Here is a 21770-nt window from a genome sequence, read left to right as displayed (position 1 = left end):
TTATTAGTTAAATTAAATATTGGACTTTACTTGCACTACACTAGTCTTGTTCTCGCACACATTATCTGGGGTCTGGGGCTTAATTAATTATGAAATTGCTAGGCAATCCCTGATCATAATGTACGTGAGACATAATTAAAGTTTCCTTCACACACGAAGCTTAGTTAAAGTAGAAGGCTGAAACTATAATAAAATTAATAATAGTATATCATCTCGAGCGATCTTACCATGAATAATAAAATATCTACGCTGTGCTCTACGCTCGAGCGCTGCGAAGTGCAGCCATGATTGTAATTAATTTTTACTTTAGCAGCGTTACATTGAAGTTGTTCTTACACTTCAACATGCAATAACGTTCTATTCGTACATGTTCGCTTGTGTGAGTACAATAAAAGTATATTGTTTTAAACTTTCATAACAGAATACAACAGTGCCAAAATATCGGAAACTCGAAATTAAGGTACATGGTAGCAATCCCGTCAATAACAATAAACGCTAGTCTATAGTTAGTTAGTTAGTTTTGCAGGGCAATCGAATACCGCACTTAGCCTCATGATAGGGCCATTGTGCGCGATTTGTGGTTTATCTTCCTACTCCAACCACCCCAGATCCCCCCAGAAGGCGAGCAGCCCGTCCAGGCTGCTGCAGGCTTCCTGTAGCGACGACGGTGATCGAAGAAATTGAGCCCGTTGTTCTTCCACGCTACTGCACTCCATGAGCACATGCTGCGGTGTTTCCTCTGCCTCCATGCACCCCCTGCACAGTGGGCTGTCTGTGACACCTATGTTGTATAGGTGCTTGTTTAGCATACAGTGTCCTGTTATGACACTTAAAACCTTGCGGATGCTGTCCCTGTTTAGTCTGATGAGGCTGCGGGAGAACTTTTTCGATACGTCCGGAACCGCATCTTTTGTTTGCCTGCATCCTTCGCTATTTTTCCATTCTGTGTGGTGTTTTTCTTCTGTTTTGGAACGCAGCCAGTTCCTGATCTGTGCTTGTGGTATCGGCAGTATTGGTTCCGGGCCAAATACTGTTGTGTCCGAACCTCTTTTTGCCAGTTCATCCGCTGCGTCGTTGCCTAAAGAGTTACTGTGCCCTTTGATCCATTGTAGGGTAACTCCATTTACAGCTGCAATGTCTTGGAGCGCTTCATGGCATTCCAATATAAGGGCCGTTGTTATTGTGTTGCTTTGTAGCGCTTGCAGTACGGATGCACTATCCGAGATAATTCTTATATTTAGACCTCGGATGTCTCTGGCTGTTACCGCCTGTGCTGCTTTGGTGATTCCAATGCATTCTGCTTGGAAAATTGTATTGTGTTTATCTAAAGTTGTTGATATTCTTATATTAAGATCATTCGAGAAGACACCAGCTCCTGTACCCGTTTGAGTTTTGGAGCCGTCCGTGTATATCCTAACTTCATTGATTCCAGAGTAATCTCGCGTCTCCGCTGTAAGTTGGATATCATATCTTCGGTCGAAAATGTGTTCACAGGGTATCCTATCGATTGGTGCCTCAGTGAGAGGTATTTCTTTTATGGTTTTCTGCAGGATCGCAGAGTGTCCTGTCTCCTTGTTTTGCTTCCATAGGCCGTTTCCTTTAAGTCTTAGAGCGGCTGCTTGCGCTTCCTCCTGAATGATGAGATCTAAGGGTCTAAGATTCAGAAGGTACTCAAGTGATGCCGATGGTGTGGTTCTCATGCAACCGGTGGCCGCTATGCTTGCTAGACGTTGCAGGCTTTGGAGTTTTGATCTTACTGTGGATAGTTTTGTTCTGGGCCACCAGACAACTGATCCGTAAGTGACAGAGGGCCTGATAACTGATGTGTAGAGCCAAAGTGTTATCTTTGGGTTAAGACCCCATCTGCTACCAATGAGTCTTTTACACTGATAAAATGCTATACAGGCTTTCTTTGTCTTGTTTTCAATGTGACTCGCCCAGTTCAATTTGTGGTCAAAGGTGATGCCCAGATACTTCACTTGTGTTGAGAGGGAGAGTTTTGTTTTAAAGAGTTCTGGTAGCTGGAGCTCTGGTAGTTTCCTTTTGTTAGTGAAAAGGATTAGTTCAGTTTTGTTTGGGTTTACTGACAACTGGTGGTCGCTGCACCAGTTTTCAACAATGTTCAGGGCTGAACGCATTATTTCACATAGCACGTTTTCAGCCCCTCCGTTTAACAGTATGGTGATGTCATCTGCATATCCAATGGCCGTGTACCCTCTGTCATTTAGTTTCCTTAACAGACTGTCCACTACCATGTTCCATAGTAGTGGCGATAGGACGCCTCCTTGAGGGCATCCTCTGACAACCTCTGCTCTGGTAGTCGTGTTCGCCACCACCTGAACCGCCCTTTTACTAACTAGTTCAGTGACCCAGCTTCTTACGGCTGGTTCTACGTTGAATTGTTCCAGGGCGTGGTTTATGCTGTTGTGCATAGTTTTATCAAACGCTCCTTCTATGTCTATGAAGACAGCAAGAGTTGACGCTTTGTTTGTGATGGCCGACTCTATTTTATGTACTACCATGTGTAGAGCCGACTATGTTGATCTGCCTTTCCTGTAGGCGTGTTGTTGGGGGTGTAGTGGTTTGCTTTTCAGCACGCCATCCCTGAGATGTCGGTCTACCAATCTTTCTAGTCCTTTTAGTAGGAACGATGTTAGACTAATTGGTCTGAAGGATTTTGCCTGTGTGTAGTCTTCTTTTCCCGGTTTCGGTAAGAAGATTACTTTTGCTTCCCTCCATGGCTTGGGTATGTATTTGAAAGCTATGCATGCCCGGTATATCTGTACTAGGTACTTGAGTATTTGGGCTGTTTGCCATTGTAATAGCGCTGGGAAGATTCCGTCCAGTCCTGCGGATTTAAAGGGTTGAAAGCTATTTAGCGCCCATTTTACTTTATCCGCTGTTGCTATACTATTGGCGATTTTCCACTCTTCGTTTGTCGGTGTGCTTTGTTGTTCATCCTGCCACCTTGCGATCGATGTGATCTTACAACCCGGAAAGTGTGTTTTTAGCAGCATTGTGCTTGTTTCATCTTCCGTGTTCGTGTAGGTGCCGTCTTCCTTCTTTAGGAAGCCCAGTAGATTGAGATCACCTTTTGATAGGATTTTCTTAATCCTAGCAGCCTGGCTTGTTGAGTTTATGCTACTACAGAAATTGCGCCAGTGTTCTCTACTACGGAATCTGATCCGCTTCTTGTAGTGCTTCTGTGCTTCTTTGTATTTGTTCCAGTCTTCATTGGTTCTGGTGTTTTTCGCTCGGTTGAAAAGTGTCCTGAGTTTTTTCCGAAGGCGTTCAAGTTCCGGCCCCCACCAGGAACCTTTGTTCGCAACTTTGGGAGTAACTTCTGGGCATGACTCTACGTAGCTTTTCGTTAGAGCAGTTGTGAGGTGTTGTATGTTTAGCTCTATATTGTTAGTGCTAAGTGTTACATCTGTCATTTGTGTATCGTTAAGTGTTTTGGTTAGTATTTTGGTACACCTTGTTATATCGGTTTTACGGGGGTTACGATATGGAACAGGGTCAGTTAGTTTCATTTTTATTTGGTAACATATGCGTCGGTGGTCTGCAAAGGATGGCTCGTTTGACACATGCCAGCCTTCAATCAGTTCCGCCGCCTCATGTGTTGCCAGCGTCAGATCTATTATAGTTTGGTACCTTGAACTTACGAAGGTGGGTTCAGCTCCTTTGTTCATAATATTCAGGTTCGATTGGAATAAATATTCAGTTAGTAACTCACCCCTTTTGTTTGTATCCGTACTTCCCCACAGCGGGTGGTGTGCGTTGCAGTCTGCGGAGATGATCAAGCCCCAGGCCTGCTCTCTACAGTGTTGTACCAGTGCGGTGAGTTCTTGTGAGGGAACTGCATCCTCACTTGGCATATACACTGAGGCTAGCACTAGGGTTTGTTGTTCTGTCACGGTTTTCACTGCGGTGACATCTCTGGAACAGAACTGATTTAACATGGTACAGCTTAACGTATTCGGCATGTAAATACACGTTCTTGGTTTATCAATGGAGGTGTTTACTAGTAACTTACCTCCTGTGTTGTTTAGGCCGCAGATTTTGTTGTTTCTGATCCAGGGCTCTTGGATCAGGGCGACGGTCCTATTGTTATTTACCTCCAGCACCCTGCGTAGTGACGCCGCCGCTATTTGTTTGTGCTGGAGGTTTGTTTGTATGACGTCGATGGTGGACTTAGGGACTGTTGAGGGGGCCATCTTCGTCTTCGCTGGTCCCTCCTTCCGTCTTTAGTGGCGAGGCTTTTTCCAACTCGCTCTGACCCTGATGGGGAGCTGAGGTGGAAGGCTCAGGGGTCGACGTCTCCTTCGTCGCTGCTGTGGTTGTGGTGGTGGCCTCCGATTCTTCCTCCTTGCTACTGAAGAATCTGATGTAGCCACCACCAGACAGGTGTGATACCCGACGGTCTCTATCGAGGATGGTCTGTTTTTGGTCCTCAGGGATCCCCAGGACCAGGTACACTACTTTGTACCTAGACGACAGACCTTCCTCCGCTTCTTCTGCTCCCTCTGTCACCGAGGCGCTGATGCACTGCCAGGTGTCCACCTTGTACCAGGGGTTTTGGTTACTGATAACCTTTTGCAGCGTCACCGGGTCGGTAATGTGGCTGTGTAGGAGAAGTCCCGCTCTCAGTTTCCTCCTTACTTCTGACAGCTTTACAACTGTCAGGGTTGTGTCCGGGATAGGTGAGGGAATGGATTTCACCTGGTTCTCCAGCCATTCGCGGGACCTTGCATCCTCGCACCAAAACGCGAAAGCCCCCTCATAAAGATAGGGACGACCGCGCAATGACGGAGCACGCATGCCTGGGGTTAGAGCAGTATCCGTGATTCTATCATCGATAGCAATACGGATCCGCTCCGCTTGGCTCATAGTGAGGTCCCTCGGCGGGACGGTGGTCACCGCTATCTGCAGATGCGATTGACTCGCATCCGCGTAGCTCATCGTCCGCTTTGGCCTCACGTCGGTTTTTGCACGCTTGGCTTCCCCCCTGGGAGACCTGGTTTCGTCCAGTCGGGCGCGCTTCGCTGAAGCGCGTTCACACTTCCCAGGTTGCGCCTTTTCAAGCGCAGGGGTTGCCGTCGCTGCAGTCCGCCGACCGTGATAACCTCCCGGAGCCTTACCCTTCGCCTGACTGGGTAACGTAGGTGGGGGTGGGGGAGGAGGAGGTAGTGATGATGATGGTGGTGGTGGTGGTGGTGGTGGTGGTGGTGGTGGTGGTGGTGGTGGTGGAGGATTTTGCTTCGTGGTGCCCTGCGAATCGGTCAACACCTTGGAGGTGGACGGCAGATTCTCACGCTGCGTTTCCGCCACGTGGGGTGTTTGTGAGTTTAGCGACTGGCGGGCTTTCTGTCTCGCTCGCCTGCTAGGACGAACACGAGCCGGTTTGCTTCCCTGTCGTTGCTGTTGTTGTTGTTGCTGCTCCTGCTGCTTCTTCTTATCGCCCTTCTTGGGCCGCTTGTGCATCACCACGTTCCAGGGCGACAGGATGTCGACCGGCGCGGTGGATGGGATCGCCTCTGCTAGGCATGTTAAATCCAGGCTAGATCCTGGCTTGTGGCATTCTTTGTCCCCCCCAGAGTACGTGGGACAGACCGGATTGGGTCCGGTGAGGGATTCTCCACCTTCGGTGGTACCCTCCTGGGGCAATACATTTTTAAAGTCTGCCATCATAAGGTGTGCGGGCGGAAGATAGTAACGCACACTGCCACCTGCCCATGGTGAAAGTGTGGTGCGAGCTTTTAGGGGGTATTTAGTGCCCCAGGGCTTTGCGGGCCCGGTGTGGTTATGCGCCGCCACGGTTCGGCTATGTAGGGTGTGGTGGGTGGGAGACTGGAGAGGAGTGGGTTGATGGGGAGGAGTGAGGATTATTGAGGTGTGGGGGGGGAGGGTGGAGGGGGTGGGAGGAAACGCTAGTCTATAAAATTACAGGTATTTCTAAATGTTTTTGTAAACATTCGAAAAGTAAGAGGACGGATCATAAATGAAGAAAGAATTGGAAAAGTTTCCCGGAAAAAAATTAAACCGGGGAATATTAGGTAACTGTATTTTTTTTTTGGGATATTCATTTCCATTGGAGTATTTTTAACATCAGGATGACTTATCTCCGGCCAGCTGAAACTAAAATTAACTAGTTCTCACTATGCTGAAACCGATAGTATGGTCCGTTACGCTGTCAGATCTGATGCGGCGAGAGATACCTATGATATGGAGAAAGGGCCCTAATTGAGTCGCCCTGATTGGACGAGGCATTAGACCAATTGCTGCTGATGGCAGATAGCGGTAATGAGAGCTCTTTTATGGTTACTTTCCTGGTTATCTTGGAAGTTACGAAACTTAGGTACAGGCGACAGCACATAGGAGTTACAAACTCAACCCTATTACAACTTCATAAGAACCAATGTTTAGCTCGATATGCTGTACCCTCTTTTGTGCAGGTAGGACTTGCGTCTCGGTCGTCAAAGTTAAACAATGAATTAAGCAATTTCGCGAATAATGCGGCGACTATTTAACATGACGTCATTAAAACTTGTTGACAAAGCGCACGAGCGTTTTAACCCGGATGGAGTCATGGAAGTTTGGTCGTATTTTAGGGAGCTTAACTGTTATTTAATCACTGTATTACAGGTTAGAGTTCATAGTCTGAAAACATAGAACAATTCAATGATTTTTGTTTGCAAAATATAAACTGCTTAAGATGCGACAAAACTACTTAGCTTGAAGTAAAGACGAACATAAAAAAGTCATCGTTTCACACCAACGTTCACAGGATTGCCGCCAGTCAGGCTGAGTTTTAAGTCACTTAAAAGTGTGCAGCGGTTAGTTTTTCTTGTTATTTTTTCCAGGTGTCCACAGACGAGGTTATTGAAATTAATCCACTTAGCGACACGACACAGCACGTTCAGAACAGCCAACAGCAGCTGTTTATAAATAAAAACACCAAACCTCATAATGATACAGATATAAAAGGAAACAAAAAAAACCTACACGGAGCACATCAAGCTAGAAATAGTGACACCTTATACATATAGTTGCACTGCTATTCAATCTGTTCAACTAATCGCAAAGCAATAAATAGGATTTAGTTATATTAAATACTGTTCTTCAGTTGAGACATTTCTAAAGCCAGAGTACTAAATACACTCTCAACTAATCTGGTTTTCATACAAGTTCTTAGAAGGCAATTAAAACTTTAAGGAGTTGAAAAAGGCAGAGGCGTAGACGTTCCCGGATTCCTCTCGCTACTTTAAATCTAATTTTAAATTCAACACTAACTCTAAGAGTCTCAGCCGTTTTGTGGTTTCATTCGGAAATTTCAGTTTTATCTTTTGGCAAGTTACCATAAAACTATTATTATTATAAGATAAACGTACTGAACACGATGAATTTATACGTTCCAAGCCATTCCGCGCGAACCCCGAAAAATTATGGTTTGACTAATCCATTTAGTAGAAGTATTATTCTTACTAGGCGCAGAGTCAGTGGGCTCCTTTCTTTTTCTGCAGAAACTGGTCGCTTTACAATTATAGTGACTGAATTTCTTGCGCTGCTTCTGAGCACTGGCCATATTACTGTTTCGAAACAGCGGTACGGTTGGGTTGTGTAAAAGTACATCTTTAGGAGCCTGCTAGAATATAAACGATTTCATTTGATACTTTGCAAGTAGAATAATTTGCGGCATTCTAGACCTTAACAAATTTTATAGGAGAACACCTTTTTGGTTTATTTTTAGAATTTAATGTGCAGTGACGGGCATTTTTTTATCTCGAAGTAGTTGCCTACTATTTTCTAGACCATAATTTTCATCTCTACCACCTAATACCCACAAAATAACTTTGTGCTTAAATTCTTTACAAAACGCATCTGAATAATAACAAATTTAACCGAACAATAAGTAAGCGAGCCCATTGCCCCAACCTAAGTTATAGTTTTATGAAAGAATTAATTTTGACGATTTCAGTTTATTGAAACTAGCGATAAAACCCGCGGGAATGTAAACCCTGGATATTTTTTGTATTTGCCCAGGTCTCATATTGCTTGCTATGATTTTAAATAAACAAGGTTTTAACGAGAAATACTCGAACGTGTAAAGAGTTTGGGTTTAAAATATAAACAGTAAAACATGTAAACTTGTTAATAAATCGTTTTCAGTGAATAGTTAAAGTGCTTTTGAACATTATGGCTTTTGGTAAAATTAAAATAAATGCTATGCAAACCAGATATCTATAGCATAGGTACTTACGCATTGGTATTAATATTGTATTTTGTATTTTATTGCTCGATTTTAAGTATTTAATTTAATAAGTCTCTCATTGTAACAAGTTTCTACGCAATATTCTGAATGTTAAATAACTATTTGTCAAGTGACTAAATTGTTCAAAGATGTGTTTGAAATGTGTAAACTAATTAACGCTAGACTCGAAGCTAATTAACTTTAAAGATAAACATTTTCGCATCTAACTAATGTGACGGAGACTTTAATTTGCACTAAGAATTTTGATTGTATCAAAGCGAGCGCCAATCCGACAGAATACCAAAGTCTTTTGTCTTAAAAACCATAAAATCCAAAGATTCCGGCCTTAAAATCGTAACGCGTCCAAAGTTTATAAACCGGCGTCGATACCCGATAACATAGCCGCGTAATCTCCCTCGGAAAAACATAAAAAACCCGGGCCGTAAATATGTAAATGTCGCTCATAAAATAACCGGAAAACAAAATACCGTAAAAGCGAAACTTGGGTAGCGCACAAAAAACCGCACACCTTTTTTTACCGGATCCAACGATCAGGGAACCGAGTTTTAGAAAATCCGGCCACATATTAGTTGCTGGCTGAAAACACTTTTTCTTTTGCCGAATTTCCATATTTAAATAGGTGAAAATAATTGGTTTCAAAAAGAACAAGTTTAGCTTACGTCACCTAGTTTGTATTTCAAGATAAGAATTTTAAGGATTCTGTTCACAACATCAACTGTTTACTGAATTTGTAGCTCCTAAAGTTCACAGACTTGATACCTCTTGTGACATTGTAATTTTATTGACCTTAGGTGAATATTGAAAAAAGTTATTTGCCAAAACTATGAATTCTGTTTCTAAACTGCGATTAAATTCGTTCCATTTAATTTGCTTTCCAAATAAAATACACCCATTGAATTCATATCTTTGAAGTAAATCTAGAATCTTCCAGTGAAATAAGAGAGTTGAAGCCAAATTAGTTGTTTTCTAATTAAATTTTCGTCCATGAAGCGCTTTTCCATGCACCACTAATCCGGGCAATCCGGAACGTCAGCCATATATCGTTGACCCACCTTGCTCATGCCAATCTCTACACGTATTACGTAGATTCAAACTGGTCGCTTTCCAATTTCTATCAAAATACATCACAAAATGATTTGAGAAATGCTAAGGCTGAAACTAACTCTTATTAAACCACGTAATACATTCTTAAAATAAAAAGCCTGCAATATCCTAATCAAACTAGAAACAGTACTCAAACTGTTTATTTTATTTATGTATGTCCCATCTGTATATTATACCTAATACTCAAGGCTAGGTTAATAATCGACCTCCTTAACCACTGGACCATTCAAACACAATCACTTGTTTGAAAAGCCGTCGAAATACTCGAAGGCCTACAATTGAAAATTATTCTAAGAATTATTTCGAAGCCTTCCCGATTGACTTCCAGCGAAGACGCTCCAAAATTAAATCGATCTTTTATGGTATCTTTGATAATAATGTATTTATTGTGCTATAATTAGGAAGTAATTAGGCAAGTCCCGGTTGAAGTGCCTCGTTTTACTATGAAATTAATAAAATCAGTCACAATCGTAGTACGTAATACGTTACTTTCTACTTGCTTGCCTCTATGCACTTAACTCTCTTGAAAACTTAGCGGAAACATCGACCCGGGTGAAAAATAGAAAGATTAATCATCAATTTCACACAGCAGTGGAAATCTAAAATATGCTCACTTCTAGTAACCCGTAAAGATTTTGACAAAAAGGAGAGATCTGAAAAATCAATACTTAAGTTACAGAGATTTGCTGAAATGTCGTTTTATAGATATGCTCAACACTAACATTATATTTTTTAAATGTCTTTAATAATTGCGTTTTCACCAAAATGGATTTAGGGATGGTGCTGAGAACGAAAAAACATTTTTCCTTTACGAAAACCATCATAACTGTAACAAGAGAAAATAGAGTCTTCTATTTCTCTATTACTAAACAACTTATTACCTAGTTGCTAGCTTAATTAGGTCCGATCATATTTTTATTTCGGAAAAATAAACAGTTCCCGAGAGAAATCGCAATAAGGTACTTCTATAATAATTCGAGTTCAATACTGGCTGAAAATAAAGGTTTAGTTGTTTGAAAGAAAAACTACACTAAGAAAAACAAACGACAACAAAGTTTTAAACAAAAGCAATTCGATGCTTAAAAAGTTCGCCCACTGTAATGTATCATCATGGTATGCTATGATATGTTTCTGGTGGCAGAGCGGTGTAATACGCGTTTCTTGATAGAAATACAAAGGTTACTTACCGTGTAGTGTGCAGTTGCCATCAGTAAATAAAAAATCGGTAATCTGTTCTCTCTCGTTCACCCGTCGTCACACCTATCTTTTTATTGCACATGACAACGTGTAATAGAAGATAGCGAGTTGATTAATTTCTTCAGACTCGGTCCATTACCGCCGGCCGTCAGGTATTGTGGCTCTACCCATCCCGTATTTTACGATTCAGATGGCTAAGTGTCCATTAAAATAATGGATATCACCAGGAAATGGATGCAACTAAACTAAATGTAAGTGATTTACGGAAACATAAATGATGTCCGCATTAATATGTCGACGCCGCCATATGCAGATGTATTAGATACGTAACGGTCACAGGCGCCGGACCGTCTGAAGTTTTAAGATTTCCTTCTTTATGAAAACTTCGCATTTTTCGTCACTGAAAAAGGATTATGCGCACTTTTTTCAGTAAAAAAGTTTTCAGTGTATTAGGTATTTCGTCGCACACAGAAGCTGCAGTTCTCTCACCTCTCACTATCTGTTAATCGCATTTCGAGATGACGTTCCATTTTCAAAATTCGAATCCGTCGAGCACGCTCGAGTACGCTTTGCGATTGTTCGCCCCTATCGGTTTTCGATCAGTGGGCCTCGAGGCGCGGTGACGTACGCACGTGTCGCGCCGCCACGCCGCGCTTTGTTTACGGACACCACGTGTTGTGTGCTCGTACAAAACTAAATTCACGGTACGTAGATTCACTTCGAACGTTATTTAAAAACTAATATTAAGTGTGAATATTTTTAGAAGTAATTGTGGGTTGTTTTTGACTTTTAACGATGGTTTTGAAGTGTTTTTAAAAGTGGTTTGAGTGATGGAGGTGGTGGGTAGACCTGTTCATGCCAGGACTGGACTGGCGTTTGTTCTGATGCTGCTGACCGTGGCGGAGGTGCCAGGATATGTGGACACGGAGGAGTTTATCAGCGATCTCGACAAACCAGGTAAGTTTAATTAATAAAGCTAATTTTTAAATTTATGAAAATTTTCAGGAAGAATTACTGAAATATGAATAATAAAAGGAGCCACGTAGGTGCGTACCTAAATAAATTAGTGCAGTTAAGCAGCTTAAACGTGATGAGCTTTGCTAAAAATGTTTTAATGTTTAATTTGGTGCGGATTTGGTAGCCTTAGGCGTAAATTACATTTTTTAGGGATTCTAAATTTGGTATTTTAGTGCCTATTAAAAATAGGGACGCAAAGTTAAGTGTTCAGTTTTCATCCACTTAAAATTTAATGAACTTAGTAATTTTACATTATTTAAACTTTTTTATTGTGTAGGTATATAAAGAAATTCTAATAAATCACTGAGAAAGTTGACGTACTAACATAAAAATATACTTACTACAGCCAAATAATTTTAAAACATACATAAATGTATCACTAATTTACATGAAATATGAAGCAAATAGACATAGGAAGCCTTAAGGAGTTTTGCTCTATTTCTTTCAAATCTATGTAGATTTAGAAGTTTTAAAATGTAGTTTGAAACTTCGAAAAATTTATTGGTGCAAAACAAATACATTGGTACATTTTTATTAGCTGCCAGAGGAATACAAAATAAATATCATTGCTCTGAAATATTCGCTGAACTTGCTTCAAATATCAACATTTTCAAGACTTAAACAACGGCAGCGCTGCAGCGCCGCGAAATGCGCGGAATAAAAACACGTTGAATTTATTATCTCCCGCCCCCACAAAATAACAAAGTGAAAAGCGATGCCATCGGATTCTAGCTGGTTTTTTCATGGCTCCTGCCCGTGGAATTCCTCGCCTATTTCACATGCGGCGCGTTCTTACGCTTAAAACTATACAGAGCTTTTTCGGGGACATATCTAGAATTAATTATTTACACTTTCATCCTCCCTTTATGTGAAATTATTTATTCTCTTACCCATGTGCTTTGAATACATAATAAGGCGGCGTTAATTAGTGTTTCGTACATAACTTGATTACCTGGGTGTTTACAAGGCTACCTTATTTTTCGTGAGCTCGTTACGCATGCCCAAGACGGGTTATGACTAATTGGTAGGGCCTTTAGGAGGGAAGGATCCCACTACTGGCTGAAACGTTGGAAGTTTTTCCTGTAGCGGCCTGGATAATATATAATAACTGCCTGAATTGTGGTTGTAGCACCCTTTGACTACTAGCGCGTGATAGGTCCTTTCGTATTAAATCCACGTGAGCAAATAAAATTAAGGACCTTAACCAACCAAGTATTTATACATACCTTTTCGAGGGCTCACCCTTGTGGTAGAGTAACTATGTAACTATTGCCTTTGAAATTAAATTTAAATATCTGGAACGAAACTAATCCGTCGGGCTATGTCAGCGACTTTAGTTCGTTTACGGATCTCTTCATTTCTAATTCGATCGCGTAAAGAAACACCGAGCATAGCCGCGTACCGGAAAACGCAGTGTGGGACGTCCACCCACAAGGTGGACGGACGACATCATAAAGGTAGCAAGAAGACGCTGGACGCAGACCGCTACCAACCGGGCAACATGGAAAGCATTGGGGGAGGCCTATGTTCAGCAGTGGACGTCCTATGGCTGAGATGATGATGATTATGATGATGAAGTTCTAAACAGATATTATTTTATCGCGATCAATTAGTTTAAAAAAACTTACGTAGTTTTTGCCTTATCATACGAAGATCTTGCAAACATTGTAAGTTATAAAATGCTTGACAAAATTTTAATGAAGTTACCTACCTGTAAACATAAACTCTGATGACATTTCTTTGCCACTGTGTAGGTGGCAGAGGTTAAAAATACATGAAATATTTTGCCTCGTACTTTCAGATTACCTTAATGTCTTGAATTAATGACATCTTATTAGGTATATATATCCAGCAGTTAATATTTGGTTTAGGTAAACAGCAGGGGACGAGCTTTACGCTGGGTAGGAATTATGGCGTTTCAAATATCTCCATACAAATCTATTGTTTAAAAGTTTCAGATGCCAGCGTGAAGTTTATGGCGAAAGAGTAAGCTACCTTACGCCTACGAGGGTGACCTTAACCCTTTATGATAGCAAACTTAAATTATTCATTGTTTTTGGACCCTAAGACAACGGGATAAGGTTAAAAATAAGCTTGGGGCTATATTCCTGTCTTATTACGGGTTAAAAGTATTTGAATAAAGTCCCAACAGAACTTGAACACCAAACATGCGAATGGTCCGAGTAAAGTAGCCGAAACATAAAAGTAGGAGTAAAAAACACGTTCGGTTTCTTTGGACGAGTGTCAGGAAAATAGCCAAGGTTTTTAACGGACTGACCCTTTGTAAGGAACCCAATTTTAACGACGTGCTAGGTAGGAAATATAATGAAAGATTGCTCGGTGAACTCGCTTTGGTTGTCTGTGATTTTAACGTAGAGTCATGTTAAATAACATTCCAATCGGTAGGGAAATTGCAATATTACAAAATACTGTTTATTTAAAGAAACTTAAGTCGAAATATGATTTTTTAAGTATGTTTAAGGATCCATTCTTTTACAAGCTTTAATCTTTTTCGAAAAATCATAAATCCTACTTACCAAATTTAGATTTAATCTTTACTAATTTGGAAAGAACATAACGCGTCCGTTGTCTAAGAGTAGGCGCACACCGTTGATTTTTCGCCGGCCGATAGTTTAGTCGGGCAGTTGATCAATATGAGCATGTATGGGAGTGCGCACACTACGCCGATTCGATTTGGCCGATTCTTCATACAATTTAAAATCGGGCACAACTATCGGCCAACTAAAAATCAACGGTGTGCGCCTACTCTAATTGTTAGTGGTCGTCAATAATCTGGAGGTGATAGGTTCGATCACCAAGAGGAAAGCGAATATTGGGTACTCGTAGTCGTACTCGGGTGATTTTTGTATTGGTTTTGACAGATGTTTGACGTTTGTTAATGTTAAAATAAGATGGTGAAACTCAGCCTCAAATGTATGATTTACTTATTTTGAAGTTTAATTCTAAACGCACTGGCGCTTATTTATGTTGTGGCATTACATAGTATTCACACCAGTCTTCCTTTCACAAGTGAGATATTGCTGGCCTAAGTGACACGTGTCAAGAGAGACACGCTTTTGGGTCTACCTACTTAGCCTTATACAAACGAGCAAAGCTTAGGTCACACTAATGAAGAGTGGACTTCATTCTCTCATATGTTAGGCGGGCGATGTAAAGACCATTATTTTTTGTTGAAGTCTACCCTATTACAATACAAGTACCTCGATAATAGGACAGTGTTTAGCTTGATTTATCGTTGTCTGTACATACAATACAGTCTTGGTGTCAGATTTAATCAAAGTCAAAGCTTTTATTCAGTACTTAGGCCCTTCTAGGGCGCTTATACTTTTATAATGAGTTTCCGTAAGCATCTACATCTAAAGCTTAGTAGTTAGTTAGGGCAGGGAAGTTGAAGAAATTCATCTGAAATATCTTTGAAAAATACTATTTTATGAATAACATCGCAGGAGACTTTTTTATCTATTTAGATGTTGGAGTAATACTTTTTTATGAAATAACATCGCAGGACCATTTTATACGATCTATTTAAATGTTGGAGTCAAGTGGTGTAACCTAAGCCTTTAGAATTTGTTCGTTTGAAATTCCTTCAGCAAAAAGAGAACCGTTTTTTGCTCATCTACTAGTACATATTATATTTAAACACTCGCCATATTTCATGTCTTATACACGATATCCACTTACCAAAGTCGCTGTCAAAAGAAGGTTTTGCTGCCTTCATTTTAGTCTGATATGTAATTATATACAGTAGTTATACAGAAGATAGAGTTTCGCATGAGTCTACGTTTCCACAAGAACTAGTATTGAGCAATGCGACTTGGTTAAAAACAACGTTTTCGTTGTGGATTGATTGATTAATATGCATCCAGGATCTAGTTTGGCTTTTTAGATAAACAAAGATATTACAACAGACGCAGGCTGCTACTAACCGGGCAACATAGAAAGCATTGGGGGAGACCTATGTACAGCAGTGGACATACTATGGCTGAGATGATGATGATAAAAGATATTACAAGTAACAAGTCAGTTTACTAGGTACAAATCCACACAGCTATGGAGGAGAGTGACACCATATCTCAGTTCCGCTTCGCCTCCTCGCACAGCTCAGGTACCTCTCCTGGCACACTCTAATGAAAACGCGGTCACAGTTCCCTTTGATGTAACTAAAGTAAGTGACATAACGTTGACGGACGAAGCGCTATAAACGTTTCATACGTAAATTTACATGCAGAATCCCGCCATATTTCTCGGCAACAACAAAAAAGCCGTAAACGCTACCTTTACGGCGTATTTGAGGGCTTCCCAGCGTTCTGCACTTCATGTTTATTGTCTTCAATTATTCCCCTGGCATAGGATTGCTTACATTTCGAGTGGGGTTTGTTACCGGAGAAGATCCACGTTTTATTTATGATATTGATCAATAGAATAAAGAGTAGGTATTCGAAAAATATATATACTGTAGGGTTGTTAACCCTTAACAAAAGTAAAACCACATTCATGTTTTTAATAAACAATATTTCCAGCTTTATTGTACCGACAAAATAGTTTATTGTATGAAATCTTTTGAAAGCTCTTTGCTTCAATGCAAAGCAAATTGATATTTAATAACATTTCAAGACCAAGCTATTCTCAATAGAATATTACTCGTATATTGGATTTCTAAGTAATAACAGTTGTGTTCGGAAAATAAATCATTGTGTTGGTTTCATGCGAACACGAGTACGGCCATGATTCATGCAGCAGTGGGGTTCGAGTATTAACCGGCTTATTTAAATAGTGGTCTGAATGTGCCTTTTTAATAATAAATCAGCATTACCTGCTATGAACTATGAATTCACCTCATTAATCGGGCCAATAAGCGGTATTAACAGCCAATAAAATCGCTCCGAACGATCCTTTCAACTGGTTCCATTCAAAGAGTTGCCGGTCTGGTGCACTCCTCATTTATTAATAGCTCTCTTTCCCACTTCACGGCGGAGCTGTGGGCGTAACAGAGATGGGAAACTTCAAAATTCAGCCAGCAACTAGATTGAGGTTCTTCAGTAGTAATGAAGCAATTCTAGTTTGAGGCAGGTATTAATTTTCGTTCTATTCAATTGAATACTGATTTTATTCGTAGTAACTTTGTAGGGAAGAAAGTTTTGCGCTTATAATTTAATCACTTTAAAGTAGGATATTGAAGACACCCCACCACACCCATTTATTTTATCGAAAAGTATGTAAAGTAAAACATAGACATCGCGCAGAATCAAAAACCAAACAATATCACGAGTACCTACAGTTGCTTAGTTGTTAGGCACACAAATCTTTGTTTTAACTTTTTTAAGCCTCAGATTTCTTTTTGTAATGTAAAGTTAAATACTTAAAGACACTTAAAAGATTAAATCTTTCCACCTCGCGTTTCTCAAGTTTTGCGGAACTCCCACCGCTTACATACATTTTTAATGTTTACCACGTCCAATATGGCGGTGGCTCATACCATTTCCAGTCAAATCTCGTCGCATACAACGAGGATATATTGTCACTTGTCAGGCGATATATTGCGGGCTCGAGCTATCTCCCAGCTAGTTAAGTCCTAGGTAGCTTCTATTCTGAAACAACACTGAAAATTCGAGTCAATCTCTACGAGTAGATTCAAGCCTGTGATTGGTTGAGTTGAAATATTTTGAGACCACTCTCATATCGTAGTCGAGCGTCGTTTAAGAATACGAGCCTTAATATTCAATTCAACTTCACAAAAATGAAAAAAACTGGTATAAATTGACAATGCGCTTAAAAGTTCACTTGGGACGTGTAGAAAAATAATAGTGCAGACAGCTGACGCTGTATTATTTGACAAAGTCTTTTGCATACTCTCGCGTTAGACACAAAGGATTTATTTACAAACACTTGGAAAGATTCTTTTATTAAAATTCACCTCGTATTTCTGAACTTTCTCGAGCTTTCACCGCGTCGTGATACATTTTTAATGTTCAGTGCACGCGTCCAATAATGTTGGTGGTTTATTCCCCATTCCCAGTCAAATCTTGTCGCTTAGGACCGGGACATGCTGTCGGGCGATATATTGCATGGTTCGCCATCTCCCAGTTGGTTTGAATTTATTTTTAAACATTGCCTCAATTCACGTGCCATTTCCACCATTGAAGGTCGGTTTTCTAAACAAATACACTCGAAACTGTGAACAGCGCTTGAAAACGAATGGGGAAACTAAACGACGTTTTCCACTTTGGTCGCATCGATATGAGAGTTATTGGGCTATCAATGGTCATTCATTCAGGTGGGCCGTCGTTTTAGGTGCATTGTCTTTTAGGGGTGGATAAAAGTGAGCACCACTAGGGATATATTTTAAAACTTCTTGTATTAATCAGTCCTGTCAATGGGTTCACTTCTTGTCTAATTTGACGCGTGGTCTGATTTACTGATACATAATTTTCTGATAGCCAGCTGAAACCTCCTAGCTTATGTAATTAAATTTTAGGTTCCACTTTTTGGAGCTGTCAGCAAGACTTTATTAACCTGTCAGCATCTTAATTCCCTTCAACTCAATTTACTGAACCAAGCGAATCTAATTTGTGATAACCGTACAAAGAAAATGTAGGTGAAAAAACGTTTTCTAAATAAACATCAGCTTAATGTTTTTTTCTCACTCATGCCTGCCTCACACGAGTGGAAGAAACAGGCCGGGGTGAATAAATGGAAATCATTTTCCGTAGCTAGGCCTCGGAAGTTTTACCTAAGGTGTACCTACCAAATGCGACAACCTATAATGTTCGCTTTTTTATTTTCAAATAAGCAAAATATTGTGTAACATTGTATAAGCCTTAGGTAGCTACGTTTGTTTGTAAGTGGAACGATTAATATTTGGCTCCTTAACATCATTACATCGAGACAGCACATCAAGCTTAACGCTAAGGTACCTCTTTTAAAGAGCAATATAACATTGTACCTAGTTAAAAAAAAACTACTATTCTCTCAAATAGGTAGTAAGTGATTCTTGGAACAGTCATTTACCGTCGACAACGCAAATGAAACTTTATGAGCATAGTTAGGAATAATGTTGCGAAAATGAAAATAGGAAACTCACTCAGTCCCCACTTACGTAGCTAAAAGTATGCATTCTATAGCGTCGGGTTACCTTACTAGTTTTATTATACTTTTCTCGAGGGTAGGGTTCACTCAATTACAGCAAGTATTCGCCCATCAGGCCCCGGCCGGATGCAAAATGTTAATGTCGACTGGGAAATATAAAACCGGGCCTACTTGCACAATAGGTAATGCGGAAATAATTTTGAGAAAAAAATCCTGTAAACTCTTGTCAGTCATTCTACCTGGTACTCACTAAGGCTGAGTTGCACCACCTAATTTTTGACAGATTTTTGACGTTTGCCAAAGTTAAAGTAAGATGGTGCAACCCAGCCTATGTATACTACAATACTATAAAGTTGTGGGTGGTTTCGTAAGCAAAATAAATCATTTTTCTCCCTTCGTTCGTTCGTTTCAGCCGAACGACGTTCACTGCTGGATAAAGGCGCCGCATGCATCCAGGCACCTCCTGCGACCTTCACCAGATTTTCTCCTTAAATATTCATAATTTTAAAGTAGCTCCTTATCTGTATGTACATTAAAAGTACTGTTCCAATATGATTGTGACTACGCTCTTCCATCGCTTCGAGACAATAAATATGAGTCTGCGCAAAAAATAATCAGTGCGAGAAATCGGTAGTAGCCTCTTCTAGAAGGTTATTTATAGTGATGCAAACTTATCTTGGAACTCTGACCTATAAAGGAAAGAATTGAGATCATAATATCCAATAGAGAAATTTAATTCAGGCCCCGGTGGAATATACCGCATGGATAATGGTTATACGTATAGTTTATGCTCTTTCCGAACGGTACTGAAATTTGGTTCGGAGTTGTGAACTTTGCTATCAGGAATTCATGCAAATTATTGCATTGCTATTACTTTTGCCTCGAGGGGAAAAGGTTGAGTTCCACTGATCTGGAAACCCAATATGAAAGTTTATTGTCTTATGAAGATACTTTTTAAAATATTGCGAATTATTGTTTGTATCAATTTAGGCCACAAGACTGGTATCAGATTTTATGTGTCGCTGTCGGCGTCTGACATGGTTCAAAAAAGCAGATTTGCATACTTTATAGAGTGTAGATAGAGTCGTTACAAAGCTAAAATATTCTACAAATGGCAAATAAATAAATATTAAATAGTCATTAATTATTTTACTTCAAATAACTAAATTAATCTCAAAAATGTAATAAACAGTGAAAGTACTATGTCAATCTCTATCCAAAAAAAGTCTTTCTGAGAACTAAACATTCATAACTTAAAATAAAATCTACTTAAAACGTACATAATGATATTATAAATTAAATTCACTTTAATTTCATACTTAAAAATATAATCTACTTAAAACGTAGATATTATGAATTAAATTCACTTTAATTACAGTTAATTTAACCCGTAACTTGTGAGCTTCAGAGGCTGTAATTCAAACCATAGCCAGCGAGGTGTTAAGCATTATGATCCAACTTTGCAGGGGCGAATATAATGTATGTTTTTTTAAAAAACGCAAGCATTAAAGACTAGAACCTAACATTTTGCTGGCAAAGTGTTGCGAGTAGGGTCACCATCCGTCGGGATAATTCATGTTAAGTTTTAATTCAAATTAATTATAAAAATGCACTCATTTATTAAAAAAATCGAACCGTATTTTCTGATGGCCCGCTTCGGACATGATGACAGTGGCGTGATTTATTTATGGCTCACAAAGTTGGACAAAAAGTTTGGCTTTCAAGCTTTTATGGACCAGTCATAACAGCATCCATAATACTGCGTTTCGAGCACTCTACTTTGATTGATGTAATGCAGCGCATGAATTGTGCTGCTGCTTGCGCTGAGCGCTTTAATTCGTTGCATAAAATTCACAAAATTTTATAGAGCGCCCAAAATGTACCGCGCGCCTTGATCACTTGTCCATTCCAATCCTCACAATAGAGAAAGAATCAATGATATTGATACACTCATTTATTTGCGTGCTAAATCTATAAAAAAACGCGACTAAGTTATTCGGACTTTTTAAAACTCCCAACTATTTTTCAGGACTTAAATATTTAGATGGTAATACTAGCTGTGAACTACCGAGTGTGTTTAATGAGCAATCCCTCGGGAACTAGCAAAAAGTTCTTAACTAGATGTAAATGTTTGAGAAATAAAAACCAAGTTATAAATTGAATATACCATGAATAAGCATCGTGGTTGATATTTTATTCGCGGGTAAAGCTTTTAGCAGCGCCACTGAGGGTTCGCATTGCGTTCATGACTTTTTCTCGTCTTCAACTGAATAAAAACCAGGTTTAGTGTTGATATAATTTTCTGGTCTTTAGCTGAATAAGAACTAGGTTTAGGGTGGACATATTTATCGTCTTGACCAGCCTATTTTCTGGCAGAATTTTCGTCTAGAAATAGCAAAAAGCTACAAAGCTAATTCCCGTTGAGATTGATAAGGCCAATCGTGTGGGTTGTAACAAAAGGTCATGCGTGACAAACTTTATGAGCTGCCCTAGACATATGAAATGGCTCAGTCTTACTGACGGCTTAACATGTCATACTAAGCACAGAATATTTATTCTCAGCTAATCAAACATTTAGAAAACGATGAATTAATGTCTGAAACTATGATCTTGTCATGTAGCCTCTGAGAGATTAGACAGAGAAAAGTTTTCATGTAGCCTGTGTGATAATGAAAGGGTTTATTAATATGATAAGGCGCAGATGCATTTGTCCATAGACTCTCAAACTCTCCATCTCACTCTCAACAATGAGCTGGTACAGCATAAAAATAACCGCATATCCAAATATTTCTCCTCCATTGTTTTGCAAACCGCCCGCATTTAAATTCGAGATCAGCCCCAACGGTTCAGAGGCAAGCGCGGATAATCATAACAAAAAACTTTATCTGCGTGGTGAATAATAATGTTAATAACAATAGGATGGAGGAAGACGCTCGCCCGAACCCTGGCCCTCCTCCAACATCCTCAAATACCTCCTTCAATGAGGTCCTAATGGAGAGTATCAGACATATTATCTCCCGCGCATGTTGAGTAACTCGATTCATTAATTCGTTAAATAATTATCATCATCATC

The 21770-nt window shown here is 39.9% G+C and overlaps 1 protein-coding gene and 1 long non-coding RNA gene across 2 annotated transcripts in view; one reads left to right on the top strand and one right to left on the bottom strand.

Moving 5' to 3' along the window:
• Nucleotides 1–3736: 3736 nt before the first annotated feature.
• LOC135080788 (uncharacterized) lies at nucleotides 3737–4201 on the bottom strand. Its single transcript, XR_010259082.1, has 2 exons — nucleotides 4037–4201; nucleotides 3737–3950 (listed from the first exon to the last, which is right to left on the bottom strand). It is a non-coding gene; the product is annotated as an uncharacterized LOC135080788 (long non-coding RNA).
• A 7110-nt stretch (nucleotides 4202–11311) lies between these two features.
• LOC135080909 (hemicentin-1-like) overlaps nucleotides 11312–21770 on the top strand; it is a 160152-nt gene continuing 149693 nt past the window's right edge. The window contains exon 1 of the mRNA XM_063975639.1: nucleotides 11312–11530. Coding sequence (XP_063831709.1) covers nucleotides 11404–11530 — 127 coding nt within the window. The 5' untranslated portion in view covers nucleotides 11312–11403. The remainder of the gene's footprint in view (nucleotides 11531–21770) is intronic.

The sequence above is a fragment of the Ostrinia nubilalis genome, chromosome 18, assembly GCF_963855985.1.
Source record: "Ostrinia nubilalis chromosome 18, ilOstNubi1.1, whole genome shotgun sequence".
NCBI lineage: Eukaryota > Metazoa > Arthropoda > Insecta > Lepidoptera > Crambidae > Ostrinia > Ostrinia nubilalis.
This window is presented reverse-complemented; position numbering and strand designations above follow the sequence as displayed.